Source organism: Micropterus salmoides, unplaced genomic scaffold (genome assembly GCF_014851395.1).
Source record: "Micropterus salmoides isolate LMB-PRFRI ecotype aquatic unplaced genomic scaffold, ASM1485139v1 Ms_hic_scaffold_12, whole genome shotgun sequence".
NCBI classification, from domain to species: Eukaryota; Metazoa; Chordata; class Actinopteri; order Centrarchiformes; family Centrarchidae; genus Micropterus; species Micropterus salmoides.
This window is the reverse complement of record NW_024040263.1, coordinates 17,570,022-17,590,731: the sequence shown is the minus strand read 5'-3', so window position 1 is coordinate 17,590,731 and position 20,710 is coordinate 17,570,022. Positions and strand designations below refer to the sequence as shown.

The 20,710-nt window shown below is 41.8% G+C and overlaps 1 protein-coding gene across 2 annotated transcripts in view; it reads left to right on the top strand.

Annotated features, from left to right (window-relative positions):
* The first annotated feature begins 619 nt into the window (after nt 1-619).
* The window catches only part of ntn1a (netrin 1a), a 65,251-nt gene continuing 45,160 nt past the window's right edge, over nt 620-20,710 (top strand). The window contains exons 1-2 of one of the 2 annotated variants that reach the window (XM_038713789.1): nt 620-943; nt 1,195-2,251. In XM_038713789.1, the coding sequence (XP_038569717.1) occupies nt 1,228-2,251 (1,024 nt within the window). In that variant the 5' untranslated portion in view covers nt 620-943; nt 1,195-1,227. Of the gene's footprint in view, nt 977-1,194; nt 2,252-20,710 lie in introns of both variants that reach the window. The other variant, XM_038713788.1, reaches the window with a different exon arrangement.

The following is a 20,710-nucleotide window of genomic DNA, read 5'->3' as shown; positions in this document are numbered from 1 at the left end:
GTCACACGATGCTAAGATAACTTTTTATCTATCATAATTAAGTCGCCCTTATTTTAAGCAAACTTGCACACTCTGCAGGCCTATACGCTTTACATAGTAGAATGTGGTATATTTTATAGAAAAGTAATCCCTTCATTTGTTCGACGGTGGAAAAATATTTAATTACTTTAGGTGACTGTAACGACGTCTCAAGTTCCTATGTGGTGCAGTGTGTTTATAGTTTTCAGAGAGACTTCTGGTTGACATAGGTCACATTTTTTGTTTGATGCCATTATAATGATGCTTCTTAAATTAGATTTCTACTAGTCTATAGTGCACTACAAAGGATAGCCTTGTTAGTACCTATTAGGATACAACACATAATTTTGCCCTGGAAGTGATAATTTTGCCCTAAAAGAAATAATAGCCAACGGTTACTTCCACAGCTTTTCTTATTTAAACGTCGATAGCTGCAATAATAACTGTCGTTTTACTTACATTGGATTGCAATAATAGGCCTAATAATATTATAATTTATTGCACATCCGACGATTAAACTACATGATCGTATTGGGTGTCCTTCGGATGAAGGTGTGGCAAGCACTGAATCAATGCTGTGTCTGTTCCAGCTGTTTTCTGTGTCTTGCGGTAACTTGCGTCTCTCCGCGCGTCAATCTCTTGATGCGCCACCAGTGGATGTCGTTGTTCCGCTGGTGTCAGCCATCAAAGTGAGCTGACCTAAAGCTGTGCCAAGCAAGATCCTACCCGAGAGAGAGAGAGAGAGAGAGAGAGAGAGAGAGAGAGAGAGAGAGATTGTGAAAAGACCGGCAGGAGGAGTGGGACTTGCTATAAGGACACTGGCGACTCTTAAAATCCAGCAGCTCCTCTATTTTTACGCAGAAACAAACAACAAAACAGGAGGAGCTGTGATTGAATCCCGTTAAAAAGTAGCCTAACATCGCCGGTATAATTTGAAATCTTTTTCTTTTTTTCTCAGGTAAAGTGAACTTAATAGAAATGTCACCAACCGGACGTGCATGTGGTGCAAGTGAATGTTACTTTTATTTCACTGTCAAGTACTAATTCTTGCCCCAGCTGTTGTTTGGAAACGTTTTACAGACTTGTATACATTACTGTGCCATCACCAACTTAACATTCTCTCTCTCTCTCTCTCTCTCGCTCCCCACATGCTCACTGCTTTCCCTTTCTCATCAGCTGCAGAGACACTTGGGGACCGAGGGACCTACCATGAGAAGGACTGTGGATATTGTGCTCACTGTGCTGCTTGCCGTGTCCCTGTCGTTCCGGAGCGCCCTCGGCGGCTACGGAATGAGCCTGTTCGCGGCGCAGACCTCTCCACCGGACCCCTGCTACGACGAGCACGGCAACCCGCGGCGCTGCATCCCTGACTTCGTCAACTCCGCCTTCGGGAAGGAAGTGAAGGTGTCCAGCACCTGCGGCAAGACGCCCAGCCGTTACTGCGTGGTGACATCGGCGGAGAAAGGAGACGAGAGGACCAGGAACTGTCACACCTGCGATGCCTCGGACCCCAAGAAGTATCACCCTCCAGCGTACCTGACGGACCTCAACAACCCACACAACCTCACCTGCTGGCAGTCCGAGAACTTCATCCAGTACCCGCAAAATGTCACCCTGACTCTGTCCCTCGGCAAGAAGTTTGAGGTCACCTATGTGAGCCTACAGTTCTGCTCGCCTCGACCTGAATCCATGGTTATTTACAAGTCCATGGACTACGGCAAAACTTGGGTACCGTTTCAGTTTTACTCGACTCAGTGCAGGAAGATGTACAACAAGCCAAACAGGGCCGTTATCACGAAGCAGAACGAGCAGGAGGCCGTCTGCACGGACTCCCACACCGACATGTACCCTCTGACCGGCGGGCTCATCGCCTTCAGCACGCTGGACGGGAGACCGTCGGCGCACGACTTTGACAACTCTCCGGTGCTGCAGGATTGGGTAACGGCCACTGACATTAAAGTCATCTTCAGCCGGTTGCACACTTTCGGCGACGAGAACGAGGACGACTCGGAACTGGCCCGGGACTCGTACTTTTACGCTGTGTCGGACCTGCAGGTCGGAGGGAGATGCAAATGCAACGGGCACGCGTCTCGGTGCGTAAAGGACCGAGATGGGAGTCTGGTTTGTGAGTGCAAGCACAACACTGCTGGACCGGAGTGCGACAGGTGCAAACCTTTCCACTACGACAGACCGTGGCAGAGAGCCACAGCCAGGGAGGCCAACGAGTGTGTCGGTAAGTCCATCCCGGAGCGGCTGCCTCTGATGCTGAGCAGAGCTGCGTGTAGGATAGTCTACATTTTATTTGTGGTTGTTGGACGGACTGGTATGAATTTAAGATAAAATGTCGGCTACAGTGGAAATATTTTATAGTAAAAGAAAGAGAGAGAGATCAGGCATTGTTAAATGATAGATGTAATGTAGGTTAAAATCTGTGAAATTTGGTCATTCACAATTAAGCGTTTGATGTTGCTTTCAATGTAAAAGACACAAAACAATAGTAATAATAATAAGAACAATCATTTAGTGTAGGCTATTTTATGACCAATCTGTGACTAATTTTACAGCTTCAGCTCATTAATCTCAAACTTGAACATTCCCTTTAAACATGACCACAGCAAAGCCACATTTTTTGTCTGATATTGTGGCGCGCGTCCACGAGCATAAAATTGGGTTTAAGTCACATGCAACATGAAATGCAATTTGACAGTCCATTTAGCTTGCTGTAGGCCATAATGGAGGCTTTTAAACCACCTCAAACGGGACCACTGAGCCTAATCGTCCCCAGGAACATTTGCCCTAGCTTGACTTTACCGCTGCAATAAAGCGATGCCTTCTAATTTATTTGAAGAACCCTGCAACAAACCCACCGCAGTGGTAATTTTTTTTTATTATCATCACTTAATTATTTTCCGCATCAAAATCAAGTTGAAAGGATGTATCAAAATGTCAGGTGTTGTGGTTGAGAATAAAACTATAAATATATCATTACGGTATTAATTTATTCTTATTCCATTCTAAGATATCAAATCGTTTTGCCAATTGTAAATTTGAATAATAGAATTTGGCTGTAGTTTTATTGCATTAATGCTATATTTTAATTCAAAAAAATATATAACAACAGTGAAAATTACTTTCAGTTTGGATATTTTCATAATTATTGTTAGAATTATTTACTCACACTTATGATCAAGGCACAACTGAAAAACAAGCTGAGAAAGTAAAGCATTTAAATCTGTCAGTATAAAACAGTATTTTCTATCCTAAACAGAAAGGTGTAACAAAAAAACAAACAGCTAATCTCTTATCATATCTATGCTGCTGTGCTTTGTGTCTGAGAGCCAACATGTTTCATCAGATGCGGAGTGATCAGTCTGATCAAAGTTACAGTATATGTGTTTTTTATTGCAACCTGGCACAGACATAATGAACCTTGAGATTACAGATGCAATCCAGGATCATCCAGGTTTCTGTCAATTTAATTTCTGTTGTTAACATGCAGCTACAGTAAGAAAAGAAGTCTGAAGTTGAGAGAAAGGCGCCTGGAAGATTGTTTGTACATATGAATGAAATTACTGAATTATGTTGCAGCTTTCCAAGTAGAGTGTGCATCACTAAATTGTGGAGGGATCACACATCTCTAAAGCTGTCCAAATTCCCAAAAATGTGCTTTTAGTGTTTATGTGTGATGATTTAATGAAATCTTGAGTCCAGATCTGTATTCACCATCAACTCCACAGGCCTTATGTGACATTTGGCTTTTAATCAAAGTCACTGTTGGCATTGTTTTGAGTTTGTCTTTTGAGTTTGTCAGAAAAGCATTTGAATTTTGAAGATTGCAGAGTAACAACAAGACTTGCTGAAATGTGATGTTGGTCCGGCCCCTACAGACGAGGTGTGCTGTGAGCAGGACAGTTAAGAGTAACAGAAGGAGAGGCAGAATGATATTAATGACAGAGATTATAACAGCGCGACTCCACACAGTCACAGAAAACAGACAAATCCAAAGCTTTATTCTTCCCATTCTGCCGCCGGTCTGCAGGGAAAGAGGCTCCACATTGTTTGACAGTCGCAGCACATGTCAGCTGCTTTGACACACAGCAGCTGTTTAAAAGGTTTTTGTTTGCCGGTGTTGTCCGTTTCTAAAGCTTGAACATATTCTCACTGGCAGAAGTGATGGTGTTACTACTCAACAGGCGCAGTTTTGTGGAAATATCTACATTCTGTACATACTGTGTGACTGATGCTGATCATGTGTTAATGAAAGAAACGAAACCGAGGCATAAGGGTTTTTTTTACTCTTTAAATTTAGACTATTGTCAGGTAACAGATGCCAGACTGAGTACTTTTTTAATATGGAGGCCAGCTGACCCTACCGACTGACTTTAACTCCACATTATCCAGCCTTCAATTTAAAATCAGTTATACTTCTGATAAGAATCTTATCAAGAAAAACAGCAGAATACATTTTCAATTATTATTTGTCCAACATGAGAAGCACTACATAATAAAGACTGATGTGGTGTAAATCCCAGCGTTCAGACGATACACAAAGATTTCAGTATTACAATATTACATTTATGATCACATCTAAAAATAGAGGGAGATTTGTATTTACAGCTTTTAAATTACTAAAACTGAAAACTCGTTAATTCATACAAATTAATTATTTTGTTTAGTTGATATCTATGACACTTCGTTAATTACCAAACCTGCACATTTAATATGTTCCACACAGGAGCCATAAAAGCCTGTCACTTGCAGCACCCATAATGTTGCCAGCAAGATATTTAGTTTGCCACATAGGTTACCGAGATGTGTGTGTGTGTGTGTGTGTGTGTGTGTGTGTGTGTGTGTGTGTGTGTGTGTGTGTGTGTGTGTGTGTGTACGTGTGTTTGTGTGTGTGTGTGTGTGTGTGATACCAAAGCAAATGGTTAATCTCAAAGAGAGGAAGAAACCGCACCTCTATAAGGGCAGTGAACAATGGAAGGAAGTGTGTTTGATGGATGGGTGCATTCAAGTTGGACAACTCTAGCGATCTCACCAAAATCCGAGAGTTTTGCACTCCCCTTAATGACGGCACTGTGAATGTCACTGCACTCTCATAAGGATGTAGTTATCACAGAAGTGTTTCTGTGGGCTGTGAAAGGCCTGGCACAGTGTGGGGTCAGAACTGACGTCAGCTCCTCCAATATTCCCTGATCTTCACACGAAAAAAAAAAGAACCCTGGAAAGAAAGAAGAAAAAAAGTCACAAAAGCACATTTGAACACACAGGTCTGTCTCTGTGTTTCTCTTGAAGTGCACTTTGCTGATTACTTCCATCAGGATCTTACAGGACACTCATGTGCTCCTAAGTGTGCACCTCCCTCCATTTGGGTTATTGACTCTCCAGAGAAAATGCTTCTAATGCAATGAGTTCAATAGGCACAACAGAGACCTCTTTCAATCTCAGTTTAGAGGTGCTAATCCGAGTTTGCAGTAAAGGTAGAAGGAAATGTCTGATGGATGCATCATGGCCTGTCAGAATTCTCTTGCAAGCTTCAATGGCTAAATGTGGAGCTCCTCCACAGAAATCCCAGGAAGGTGACTTTGTTTCTGCTAATAAGTCTGTGATGAGAAACGGCTGCAGTCTTTCAATGCTTATTAACTGTAATTCTTATACCCCAGTCACCCCGTTTTCAGGTTTGTGCAGTTTACTTGATGAGCTGGGTAAGAAAGAAAGAAGAAGAAGAGAAGAAAGTGTCTTGAATAATTCAGGAAGATTAGAAAGACAGCTTGAAGGCATGCAGAATGAGGGGACCGGCACTGCACCACAGAGAGAAGCAGGGACAGAGGGAGGGCCTGGAGATGGAGCAGGACGACAATAGTGAAAATGAAATAGATGGACGTAAGTGAGAGAGGGGAGTATGATGAGAAAAATGTGTTGGGGGAGAGAAACGGGAAATAAAGGGTCAGAGTGACATTTTGACAATTGTCTTTTTTTTTCCAGGCGCACCTTATTGGGCCAATAGGAATGTAAAAACTTTTTCGTCCGTTCTTCCACTTACAAATTCAGAGCTCTGTCAGTGCATTGAACCTGTACACTCAGTACAGTTACTCAGTGACTTGGAAGAGATTCTCTCGGCTCGCTCTAATCTTCTTTCCCAGCCTTGCTGTTTTTACTCCTTTATGACTGTTTGCACACGAGGAGTCTCCCACTCCTAAAGCCCAGTGTGTCAGCTGGACGGTTTGAACATACCTGCTGCTTGTTTTGCCTCAATATCTCAAAATCTACACTGCAGAAATCACAGAGTTCACTCAAATGTTCCCAGGTGCTGCTCAGAGGTATGTGACTTCTGCGGCGCAGAAAAGTTGACACGGTTGATTTGATACCCATTAAAATAATTGAGTTTTAAAGCCACAACCACTTGTATAGATTTAAAATATGTTCTTTAAGTTGTCTTTATGCACTTAGTGCATTTCCACCTTGAAACCGTCAGGGGTAAAAAAAAAATCTTGCCTCGACTAGATGTGAATATTAACTCGTTCAAGCAAACATACGTAAACACTTAAAAACAGCTGTGCCCACAATGCTGTTTCATGGATTACTGCCCAAACCCTAATGATGTTTAAGATTAATTCCAGAACAACTACAGTGGAGTCTAATAATTTTCCAGCGACAGTATCAGTAACAATCAATTTTTGGATTTCCTGCAGTTTCTTGCTAAATGTTGTGCACCAAATTTCAGCTCTCAGACAAGCACAGCACAGAAAATACAGAAATGTACATTGTGCCATAAATAGTCCAGAAAGCAATGCCATCATCAGACATGTTCTGCTTTCAGCACTTGTTGCCATAATCAGAGAGACGCCCCAATGTACAGTCGATCAAATGTTGTCAGGTGTCAAACGTTTTGTGAAGTCACAAACTGAAGTAGAAACAGACAGTTCAGGTTGAAGTATCACATTAACTGTAAGAAATAAACTATCAAGTATCACAGACTAATGATATGTGACAGTGTTAAAATATTAGAGGGACATAGTCTGTCTGTGCAAGCACCTTGTTACAACCCATACAACCCATTTATCTTTGTTAGGCAGTAACCCCTAGTGGCTAATCAGGATGAGAAGTCAAGTAAGGTAGTATAAAGAGCCACAAAGGCCGTGTAGGGAAGAGGCCGAGGGAGGTGGTTGGGTCAAACAAACACAGGACTTTCGACCAGGAGACAGCTGCTTGTGTCCCATGTGAAACCAAAAGTTCAAACGTTGACTTATTTTAACATGTAAGTTACGTCACGTGGCTTACTAGCGGAACTGAATTATTTTAATCCAAACCATGAGCTTTTCCTTTACCTTACCAAATAGTTTTGGTGCCTAAACCTAACCAAACTGTGACCATTTCACAACGTTGACTACGTGTATTATTGTTGATAGGGCTGAACGATTAATCGTTTCCAAATCGAAATTACGATTTCAAAGAACGTGATTAGCTAATCGTGAAGACGCCGATTAAAATGCAGGTTAATTATTATACGTCTCTCTGTGAGCCGGTTTTGTGTTTGCCGCTCTCCGCAGGTTCCATTTCCCACATGGAGCATTTCAGAGTAAGAGCATTTTGCCTGCCTGATTTTGCTGACTTGTTCAGATTTTGTTGATTTGCTCGGTTGTCTACTTCTACTACAGTTAAGTAGGCTACGCAGTTAAACTGTTTGGGGGGTTTTCATCTGTTTTAACCATGTTTATTGTTGATATACGACCAGGAGTCTGCACAGGGTATTTTATTTTGAAAATCGATCGGATTCTCTATGCCGTTCTGTGCCTGACTTCCTGTCATCTGCTGTGTGCTTCTTGATGCAGTTTCCGTCAAAAATAAACTGACAGTGAATATTGAACTTTAGCTAAACTTAAAAAAAATTGAAATCAAAAATTTAACAAAATCGCAATATCTGGTTGAAAAATCGCAATTATATTTATTCCCTAAATCGTTCAGCCCTAACTGTTACCATGATGACAAATGTCTGATTCGCCTGTCGCTGGTACTCTCCAGTGGCTATATACAGTATGTCGTTGTGGGAGTCATTGGCAGATGACCTATTGTGTTTTTTAAGTATGAGGCTCAAGTCTTCAAAACAGAAAGCAGAATTTTATTCTGTATTATCCTACCAGTCAGACATTCCACCTTTGTTTGTACGTAGAAGTGATGCTTTTCATTTAAAATACATCAAGTCAGTTGGGGAACGAAGATGTTCTACAGGCTTTTCTTCAGATGTCTCCCTGCTGTCATGTTCATTTGGTACCTTTCAGACATGACTGAAGGTCTGGTTAATGTTTGAGCAGCTCACCGTACACCTTTATAAACCGGCATCATTCATCTTCAAAGGTGCCGCAGGATGTGTTATTAGTCCCGCTCACAGCAAACAAAGCTGGGAATGAACTGACTGAGTAGCTTTGCACTTTGCACCGTCTTACTATTCCTTACCTTCACTTCTTCATCAGTCAGCAGTCACATCTTTCTACTGACATGCACACACCTGTAGGCACACACACACACACAGAATTTTCTTCAGGTCTTTAGCCGCCAGTTCAAACAGGGGGGAATGGCCTCTCTCTCGCTTCAAGAATCTCTTTTGCCTGAGCTCTTATCAGTGTTTATGACTCGTTTTGTAAACCGCTGCAAAAAATAAGTTGCTCATGGTCCAGATGACCGGCTCACCCTTCTGTTTTAGATTTTGAGACCTGTTGTATCTCTCAAACAGACAGAAACATGGCCACTGAGCCAACGCAGACTGTAAGCAAGGCTGACGGTACGGTATATCAAGGGCTGTAACCAAACACAAAAAAGAGACAGCCAGAAAAGATACACACACACATGCAGTGAGAAGGCAGTAATAATGGCAAACTCTGTGCAGCATGTTTTGGGATCTCAGGAGACTCTATAGGTCTGCATGTGTATGTTGAAATGTCCATTTGTTGCCAGTTCTCGAGTTGTCTCATGAATACTGGGAGTGTGTGTGTTTATGTGTGTACACGAGGGGGTAATGTGTGAGAGACCTGTCACACTGCTCATTAATAATTTTGCTGAGGATCTTTGCCAGGTGTTTAAAAGGTAGTTGCATTTCAGATTTAAAGTACTGGACATTTTAACTTCATTATTCACAGCTGTTGAGCGCTGATGCAGCGCTGGAGCCCGATTGTATGAACTGCACACACACAGATGAAATAAAAATACATTGTTGATTAGATTTATTGATAATCCTTCAAGGACATAATGTGACAATAAAAGGCTGCCGTTCTGTCCGATTATGGATACACGAACTGTAAACATTTTGTTGCCGGGCAAACTGAAAATAGATCAAACAGCTCGGTTGGTGTCAGGAGGTAAATTCTGTTCCTAGGCCCTTGAACCATCCCCTTGGACCAAAAATAGTCACCAGGCCTGGGTCAGAGGTAGACAGAGTAGATTAATTTGCGTGTATAGCACAATGTTTCAGTCATCTGGCTCCAGAAGGATATCAAAGTATTTGTATTTAAGAATAATGATTAAATGAAGCCATTACAATCAAAGGATGTTTATAAACGTGCTACTTTGAGAACCTCTGTAACCAGAGACCATATAATCCCAGGAGTGAGATAATTTGTTAGGCTCAAATGGATGCAATATATGTGACAAATAATGCAGATACTATTAAGTATGTTGAAACATAGAAGATCTTGAAGCTATTAATGTCAGTATTTGGCAGCAGCCCTTTTGAGCTTTGGAGCTAGTTGTTGCTTGCCATGAGGCCTGTTCAAGAAACAATTACATTTTGATGGAATTGCAGTATTTGCACAGGTAATAAATTAGGACAGGCCTTTGAAGAGTGAAAATGAGTATATATATATATGTACAGATAAAAACAGGCAGTTAACGCACAAAGCAGTAATTAGAAAGAGTGTGTGTCTGTGTTTGTGCTGAGAGAGAAATATAAGGGAGGCTGCCACCATTCATAAAACTACTGAGTTATCTGCATGTTGTCTGGTATTAGTCTCAAGTGGAAAAATATAATTTTCATTACAATCCATTTTACTGCCTTCGACACAGCTCAGGTCGCACTGACTAGGGTGATAGAATGAGTTCACTTGTCAGAAAAGTCCAAATCTGTTCTGAAATTTCACAGCCCGTGTGTCTGTTGTTGGATTCAGGGTCTTTTGGGCGAAGTGAGCATTTCTGCGGCCGTGGTTTTGTTTCATTGCTTTGGCTACAACACATAATGCAACACAGATCCCGCTCACAGTGTGAGTCCGCATTTTTAGCCAGTGTCTGTGTACATGTGTGAGCATGGGCACGCAAGGAACTGTGCGCATGCCCGTACCAGAAATGGAACCTCAACCTTGTTTTTGAGAAACGGTTTGGTCAGGAGCCATATTGCCTCTGAAGGAAAGCCACATTGTGTTACTCTGTTGGCTTCTGGCCTGTGCTCACTTCCTCTTGTCACCCTCACTGGTGCTTGAACTCACCGTGGACTGTGGCTGGTTTATCACAACATCCAGCCAGAGCAGAAAGTCAGATTGTCATCACCATTTTTATCATCATTTTTCTTATTGTTATGATCAGAAACAGTGCATACCTGTAGGTGAAAACATGCTGTGTGTGTGTGTGTGTGTGTCTTGCATTTGAAAATGTTTCTGTCCAATCTGTGGGGCACTCATCCAGCACCTGGTGATAATTGGTCGTGACAAAATGATCCAAGCGATTCTTTTTCTCTTCTTTCTCTCCTTTTAACACAGCACTCCTCTTACTCAATATTAGTTGCTAGAATAGCTCACACACACACACACACACACACACACACACACACACACACACACACACACATCATACTATGTTTTTACGCTGTCAGGTATATTCTCAAGAGAGAAATCTGGGCACACTAAGGATTTTCAACAATTAAAAAAGTAGGTTTTTCTTTACAGCGATGACAGCTGTTTCATTATTTCTTTTGGAAGTCGTGCTCTTTGACAGTGCCGAGAGCTCGATCATAGCTGGTCGCCTTAGGTGCAAAAAGTTAAATACATTACAAATTCACCAAAACAGTTGTTCAAACATGACCAGGATGGCTCCCAAAAGGGGAAGAACATGAGGGAATACAGGCAACTCCAAGATTTTCACATACTTGCACACACACTTGTATACATACGCACCACTCAACAGGTCGCTCCTCATGTTTAATTCCCCTAGCGACAGGCAGACACAAGATGCTCTTCTCAGTCTCTGTTGATACCTGTCTCTGCCAGTTACCTGTTTATATTTGTGCGTGTGCATGCTTGTGTGAGTGTTTCCATGTGTCTGTCTTCACCGCCAGTAGGCCTTGACGTTGTATTGCGTATTTATTTCTGCTGTAGTGTGTGTGTGTGTGTATTTTAGAGAGAGAGCGGGAGAAAGAGATTGTGCAAGCATGCATGAGTGTCTCTTAATCTGTGTTGTCTGCCAGTGGGTGTTTAGGCAAACAGTAATTCTGTGCAGGATGTGAGCAGCTATTCAGTGCCTTGGGAGACGTCTGTTAATGAATTAATTGGTGACTTGATGCCATAGTGAAAGCTTGTATTAGCTGATAGTCTGTGTGCTGTGAGTTTGGCATGAACCACAGGTGAGCGTGTGTGTGTGTGTGTGTGTTGGTGAGAGAGAGACAGAAAGAGAGCGATCGAGCAGGAGGGAGACAGAGGTGTTTGTGTGTAATGGAAAGGTTTTGGTTTGAGCGGGATGATTAGGGGTAATCAAAACCCATGCCAGACAACATCAGCATGTGTTCACACATTAGACACAAAACACTGCAGTGCCTCACTCACCAGCTCCATGAATCACAGCCTGCGTGCTTCTCCTATATATCAAGCAGCCACATTTACGCTCCAGAGTGAACGCTGTTACACAGGGCTGACAGAGGCTAATCAGGCAGGACACAGTCTGTGCCATCTTACTGGAAGTGAACAGCAGAAAATGCTCTGACATCTAGCATCATTTGTGGATGTGCAGGGCTCCGCACTCAAGTTAGCAATCACAAATAAGATAAGATAAGATATGGTAGACTTTATTGATCCCACAATTGGGACATTCAGTTGTTACAACAGTTCCAGATACAACATAACACAGCAGATAAGAACAGATAAAAAACATGCACATTAAATAAAAAATAGAGTAGAAATGAAATGTCCGGTTAGACTTTCAAAATAAATCTTGCATGGGTAACTGTGAAACAGCACAAAAACAACTTGGTTAGGTTTATGAAAAGACTAAATTACTTCTTGTACCTGATTTGGCGTTCACGTACGGACGTTACTTAAAAGAAATAACCTTCTTTTGACTTCACACAGGACTTGAACAGTGGTTTTCTGGATTAAAGTCCAGTATTTGTTTTTCCCACCCAAACACCGACCCCACCTCCTCTTCCACATGCGGACTTGCTCAGTCTTTATACTACATCACCTAACTTTCATGGTGGGTGTGTCCAGAAATGACGCTAATGAAGCAGCAGTATCTGACAACTTGGAAGTGAGACCGGTTTGGGAAAAAAGGAGCCAGTGGTTCTTAAAAGAGGACTCCTTGATTTAGCATTGCACTCCTATAACTTTGTCTGACTCACTTTGGACAAAAAAAAGAATCATCAAAATTGATGCAGCCAAACAGAGAAATCATCTTTATTGCACACATTCACCTTCCAAAAATTCGGTGCCTACGATACCCACAATGCAGCTCAACCAACAGTTCGGTTAATGTAGCCTCAAGCCGCTAGCCTCAAACAGAGGTCTGGTAAACCACACCTCTCTAACTTTTAAAAAAATGTTTGAAACATGTAGTCTTTAGCCCCATGCTGACTCAAGTGACATCACTTGAGGCAATTGATCAGACTTTGTGCAGCTCCCTCTGCTACACCAGGCAATATATAATATATATATTTTTTTCATATTTGCTGTAGTACTCCCCAACACCTGTTAACAGACATTGATCAGTGGAGTTCCCCTTTAGAAGTGGGGGAAACCGGAGCAAACCCACACAGACACAGGGCGATGATACAAACTCCACACAGAAAGGCCGGGACGACTGGGGTTTGAACCCACAACCTTCTTGCTGTGAGCTCACAGTGTTGCCCACTGGACCACCATGCCACCAGTTCATGTTTCAGCCAGGTCACTCATCCATGCAGTCATCAGTCTGAAACACACTGTTAGCAAGATACTGATTCATTACCGCCCCCAGACTGACCAGAGCTGTCTCACTTATTAACAGGGGGCCATAAAAGGATTAGTAAACAGGGTAGAAAAACACTGAGTGACTGTGTGAGAGAGAGAGAGAGAGAGAGAGAGAGAGATGTATGCGTAAGCACTGGCAGCTTTTTAGAGTTAAAAAGTGGTGAACGTGTGTGTGTGTGTGTGTGGTGTGTGTGTGCGCAAGTGAGACCTGATCCTGAGGCTGGGGCCAGCGGTGCTGTAGAGGATCAGGGCTGATGACCTCAGCAGCTCCTCTGTGTGGCAGCGGGTTACTACACGGTTACCAAGAGGAGGGCAAGTGTTTGCAGCCAAAGCAAATATAGAATGTGGGCTGGAGGCAAGAAAGGAAGCAAGAAAGACAGAAAGTGATTTTAAGACAAGAACGTCATCCTCCTGTGCCGTGCTTTGGGGCTGTGCCTTGCAGAAATTAGTTAACGCAATATTAATTTGACTAAATGTAAAATCTTTGCATGCTGCGTTGCCCCTTGTACTTCCAGGTAGAAGGTGTACTGAAGCTGGTGCAACATGTGTTGGTACATTATGCTACAATTATCCAAGCCTGTTCACACTTAAAAATGAAAGCCTTGGTGCAGCTTGTTACAGCTCCACCACAATCTCCCTGTAACTGATAGGGCTGTAACAGCATCAACAACAACAATAAAAAACAGATACTCGCTTATGTGTGTGTGTGAGGGGGAGAGAGAGAGAGATAAAAGAGAAGGAGGCTTTTGTATTTGCAACAGCTCAGCGTTTGATTCAAGGTGAAAGTGCTGGCAAAAACGTCTTTGGCAACAGTCGCACTACACGCCGACAGGACCACCTAGCACGAGCTGAGCAAATCAGGCCCGATCAGGGGTCCTTAACACTCACAGCTACAGATGATTAATGGCTGGACAAAATTACACACCGACACAGCAGCTAGCTGTGTAGATCAGAGCGCCCCCCGCTGTTCCTGTAGCACATTGCTGTCGTCATCTGAGTGAACTGCGACCAGCTAGAAGCCGCCTCTGAGGAACAAAGTGTCAGCGGTGGTTAATTATGTTGTAAATATTTAGACTGCAGATGCAGATTAAGTTGCAATAGGGTCTGACGTAGAGTTACTCTTTTATGATATAAGATTTTAGTGAACTGAACATGTATTGTTAATCTGTTCTTTTACCTTCATGCATCTGCTATGTCTCCTTCCCCCTCTTTCTCTCTCTCTCTCTCTCTCTCTCTCACACACACACACACACACACACACAGATAGAGAAAGCACCTGTGACAGATCAAGCAGAGTCAAACAATTTTATTTTGCGTTTAACAACCTCTCACACCCTGCCAGAAAAAAACCTTCCCTGGAAGTCCTGTGTGTGTGTGTGTGTGTGTGTGTGTGTGTGTGTGTGTGTTCTGACTGTGATTTATCACCAAAGTCTTTGTCTTTCCCATATAAGTCATGGTGCTGGTGTTGGTGTGTATGTGTGTGTGTGAGTGTGTTTGTGGCAGCCAGCATGTCACCAGAGGTTTGTAGCACCCGGTCGTCATGGATGCCTTGAAGTCACAGTTAGGGTTTGTGTGTCTGAGTGTGTGTGGGCCAGTGATTGTCTATATAACCAGCAGTAATGCAGGCAGCCAAGAGTCATACATCAGCTTTTTATCTTTGTTTTTAAGCATGGCAGACTGTTCGACCAAACAAGCTGGTAAATGAAGCTGGCAGCATTTGGAGGCAGCAGGCTGACAAAGTTGCACAAAGAGATCTCAGTCAGCAGAGGTCAGTACAAAGTAGACAGATTTACAAAAAAATGATGCTTTGCAGGCAATGTTTTCTCTTAGACTGATGTGTATGATTTCTAATTCAAAGTTAAGAAGTTCATAGTTTGTTGTTGGAAATCAGATTTTGCAGAATGGGATCATGTTTGCAGCCTTGATAGATTTGTCGCAAATTAAGCTTTTCAACAGGTGGTAGTCATAATGTTTCAATGCCACTGAAACTGATAATGTGTCCAGAGTCACGTAAAGAAATCAGGGCCATTATTTATGGTGTCATTTTTATGCTTTTTTGCTTAATAATTGATGACACCTAACTCTACAAGAAACCTATGTTTACATCCTTTAAGGAGGATGACATTTTCCTGAGAGATAGCACAAAAGACTATGTATATGTGAGTGTATTTGATTGGTTGCGTGAAGTGGAATGCAGACTTCTGGGAGAGTGCTTAGGGTAAGTTTGCCGGGTCATCTCAATTTGCCTGGGGTGATCCCAGGTTAATCCATCACTCATTAGCTCTCACAGATAAGACAAATAGTGGGGTGAGGGGCCGAAAATCCATACTTTCTCTCCGTCATGTTACAGGAGAACACAGAATCTTCTCCCTCTCTGTCTTTCAGAAAAGACAAAAAAAAAGAAATCTGGTAGAATAAAAGCCATGCCCTCTCCTATTTTGCTGAACACTTTCCCCTCCTTATAACCCCTTCCCCTTGCTGGCTCTGCTCCCTCTGGGACAATACAGCCAATTAATTAGGCTCTGTGTCCAGCTGAGAGCAGAGAGAGAGGCTCAGAAAAGCACTGGCCTGAGCTGATTTCCTCTGTAGAAGGCCCATTATAGAGAGAGAGGAGAGAGAAAGAGAGACTATAGGGGTGACTTGGCGAGACAGAGAGATAGCTAGAGACACAGTGAGAGAGTGAGGCAGCGTGAGCAAGAGAAAAGAGAAGTGGGATAAAGATGCTAGAGAGGCGCTTGATTCAGCGTGCTACCAGTACGCTGCTGCTGAGTCTTGGTGTTGCAGGATGAGGGCTGCCTCTATGGTTGTAATGTGGTGTTTGTATGTGTGTGTGTGTGTGTGCAAGTGTGTGTGTTGCAGGGGCTCTTCAGCAGCTGTGGAGACCCCCTCCTCCACTAGAATAAGTCATCAGATTCCCACATGAGTCCCCTCTCAGTTTCTAATAACAAAAGGCCCATATCACTGGAGGATGACAAAGCAAACAAATGGGCCTAATTACGGGGGTCGATAAGGAAATTATAAGGAAATTGAGTCATTAAAGGTAATATTTGTGTTATGAGATGATAGTTTATGGTGAAAATTAATTTCCAAATGGGGCCCCTCTGTGTTTTCTCTGAAGCTAAGACCTGGACCTGTATGACACAGCGAGAAAAACTTGGCCTCGGTCTCGTTCACTTTGTCTGTCTCCTGCTCTGTAACCTCAAGAGACACTTGCAGATATTGAAATGATTATGTACCAGGTCACTGTAGATATCCAGATGTCCATCTGATGATAAAAAAAGAACCTGGAGAATGCATTTGTCCTTCTGTTATTTTTCCCCCTTCGAGTTCCCCCTCCCTTGTTTTGGTTGTATTTTTCTCCTGTAAAGCCAGGACAGGTCGTTGGCTAGAGATGAAAGTTGAGGTGGAGCATGAGGGATAACCGATGGGAGATGATTCTCCTGTCTCCCGGAGTCTCTGAGGAAGACAGGAAGAGTGGGGTGAAGAAAGAGGGAGATGGATAGAAAAATGGAGCCCTGCCAAAGGTAGCAGCGAGGGGGTGGCTTGCTCCCAATGCTCTCCTCCTCTGCCTCATCTTTCCCCTGGTCTGTCAGGGGGCAGTGGGAGTATCAACAGTAGCTGATGCAATCCATGCTCCTGTCAGTAATTTGTGGCTTTGAAGAATTTTTAAATGCAATCTTTTTGTTTTTTTTAGCTCACTCTTATTCTTGTAACTTTGTCTCATAGAAATTGCATTCATATACTAATAATTTGTTTTGCAAATTATGCTTGGAAGTGGAAATGTCATTCCTCTCTGGTTTATGTTCCCTGGCAACATTTTTTTCTTGTGTTAGACGTACTGTCCTTGAGAGGTGATCAAGGTGGATGGTGGTCATACAAAGTGAAGGACCTGCTTGCGGTTAGGGAAAGATTGTGGTTTCAGTTAAATGTTAGTAAAGTAAACACATCCTGTGCTTCAAATCACTTCAACTCACATCAAGGCCGCAACTATTCCCTAACCTTAACCAAATGCTGTGGGTGACTGAACATAATCATAAAAGAATATGAGCTACGAGCATTTACTAGGAAAAAACAATGAAAATATATTTGTTGTTGAAAAATTATTAGGATATAAATGTAATTTCTACTCTTGATATTTCAATGCCAAGCAGAAACACACATGTACAAATATTGAGTCTTATTTCACTTGTCCCCAAGGGGTTGTTTCCAGTACTGTTTCTTTTTCTAAAAGTGCCAGAAACAAGGCTAATAAGACAAATCAATGAAAGGAAATATCATTTTGGTTTGAGAAAATTTCCTAAACAAGCCTCGCATTAGCAGGTGATTTAATTACCATTTTTGGCTCTTTTTTAACTTGCAAGTAAAATTAAATATACAGTTCCTAATAAGGGGTAATATTTGATATCTAATTGTTTAAATCTAATTATTATGCAACCTTTTGCTGTAGTGTTTTAAGCTATTTTATTTCAGTTCTAACAGCAGCCATGTGGTACATTTTATACATTAACTTCTTAAATATTTGGAGTCTTGAATCTAAAGAAGAAATTACTCTCTCAGTTAAGGATTCTTTAGATCACCTTAGTATACATTTTATTTCACTTCTCGCTATTTTCAAACATCAGAATAGTTGAAATATTTGATTCGTCAGACACTTACGAGAAAATAAAGATCAGTACAACAGTAAGTCTTTAAAGGCTGTGGCCTTTGTCCTGCCTCCTGTGACAGCCACCGTTTCATTATCCAGGAACATTGAGCACTACAGTTTCCACTTTTAGAAAGAAAGAAAGACGGTATTGGATGTCTGCGAGCAGTTTTGAGCAGTGGCCTGGAAATTAAATTAACTCACAGCCCCAATAATAAACAAGGTCAGTGAAAAAATAAAGAATTAGGCGATCACAAACAAAGATTGAGAGAAAAAAGAAACAGAACAGTGGGATTTAAGGAAAAGAATAACAGTGGCTAGTGTTTGGTTTGCTGCCTTGGCCAGTGACCTCATCGGAAATGACACCTCTGTTGCCAACGCAGAGGATTTCATATTTTAGACACAACAGTGTAGATTACAGCACAACGGGCAAGTTGTGAATGTGTTGACGGGGGGGTATTTGCACAGATGGGGAAACAGACATTTGAAACAAGTATTTTAAGAAAATTTGAAAAATAAAAACATAAAGTTGATCCATATCAAATGTTGTGGAACAGCTCATAAATCAGCTGCAAGATGTTAAGACAAAAAACCTGCACTAAGAGGTCGAACTATTTTCTGAAGTAATTTTCATTAGATTAAGTTTAAGTGGCCTATTTGATAATTATAGTCAATTTTCCTTCCACTGAGCAGTGCAATCATCCTGTAGCAGAGAATCAACCTCCTGCCAGAGCAAATATAAAGGAATATCTACAGAATCGATAACACATTGGGGGTAAAATGATTCTAGACATAAATTATACAACCACTTGCTTTTCACTGGAAAGCACACACCATTCACCTGCCTGTAAGCTCATAATAGTGAGCCAACACAGGAAATAGTCATAGCTTCTTTTTCCACAAAACCCTTTTTTAAATGCCCCTTCTCCAGGCCAGTATCCCTGCAATTCCACACCTCACAATTTACGTTAACCACCATGCAAGAAGTAGTATGCCCCTTACATTGTGACGTGGAAAGGTGTGGAGGTCGGGGAGGTCCCGTCACAGACGTGTGATTCATGTAAGTTTGATCTTTCCCTTACTTACCAAGTACTTTAGTTACCCAACCTTAAACATAACTTAACTGTAATTTGGTTGCCACAACCACAATCTTTCCTCAACATTAATCACACCGTAGTTGCCATGCGCAGATTTTGCAGAAAGTGAGACTTCATTTGGGTATAAAGTTGTCATTGAATGTTGCCCAGGGGTCCAAATTTTATGTTATTTTATCGTTTCATGGTACATCCACATTCTGTTTTTGATCAATTTGTTAAATCTAGATTTGTGTCAGGCACGTGCCATTTTTTGGTTATCTCGTCTTGAAATCTCTTGACTAGCACTTTTCGTCCTAGATTGTGTGTGTGTCTTCATTCATTTATCCATACAGTGTACTACAATGATCAGCTGGACCAAAAAGCGTCATGCTTCCTCTTTTATCACATCTTATTGTACTTTAGCTCTACAACACATACAGTAGCTGATGCAGCCTTCTCAAAAGTTTGAACTTTTGGCCCAGCCCTGTCTGAATAAATCCTCATTTGTAATGAGTCGTGAGACAAATAGAGGCGTTCCACCTCCTGCCTTTAATCTTCTATGTGAGAGGGGGCATCTATAAATCCTCAGTTAATTTCTCTCCCAGTTAGATGAGCCCCAGAGTCTTTCTCTTCAGAAAATGCTGATAACCTCCTGCTTTCCTTTCCACCAAGATAAAACTTTCTTTGTTCTTTCCTTCTAAGTTTCAACGTGCACCTGCTATTATCCTCAAACTAACATCCACTGTCTGTTGTCACATTATTAGCACAGCATAAATTGGGCTTTCATAGCAAAGCGCAGAGTTTACTCTCAGCAAGTGTCAGCCATTTGCTTGCTCTGGCAAAGACCAGTCCTTCCCTCACTAATTGCCTTCTACCGATGACTAAATTACAATGAGGTTTTGGGTTTCTGGATCAGAGGGGTCTCTTTTCCTGCTTCTCCACTTCCCCAACTGTATCCTTCCTGCCTGAGTCAGAAGTGTCACATTTGGTTATGGAAGATATGAAGTGCTGCGCTTTTTGCAAGAAAACAGTTTCCCCTTGAAAAAAAACCTTGAAGAGCTACTGTTCCAACGTTGCAATTAGAGCAGTGAATGTATGTAAATGTGTGTGTATATGCAGTGTGTACCAGCGTGCATGCTTGCCTGTGTGCACGAGGGTCTAATTTGCACTGAGCAGTAGGCACTATGCCACAGCAGAGGAGTGCAGTAAATGTGGTTCTGGAGCCAGTACAGTAAAAACATCTCCGCTCCATCAGTGTCAGAAACAATCTATGTGGACCAAACCAGCTGCCACACCACCTTAATACACAGAAACCCGTTTGCCGTAGCTGTTGCAGGATGGCAACATGCTCCAGTTTTTATGCTAATAATGAACCCCACCAAAATGTTAAGTTATTCCCAAAGTCTTACTCTTCAGGGAAGTTGCTTACTTAATGATATGTGTTGAAATAATGACAAAAGGACAAAAACATAACAATGTGGACCCCTTTTTACAAATAAATGTGCAGTAGCTTGAATTATATGTCAAAGCAGAACAAATTAAACATATGCATGTAATTCACTACATGCACATAATATTGTTTGTTTTTAAAAACATTTTCTTAAACTTTATTGGCAAAAGATGAAATTACATTATTGAATGAATAGACAGGCAGAATCATGCATTGGTTCAAAATACTAGCTCTTCTGATTCAAATGAACAAACATTTGCTGAATTTAGGTCAGCAAATTGTTTTTAAGCAATACAGTAATTTTGTAATTAAAGTAGCCAAT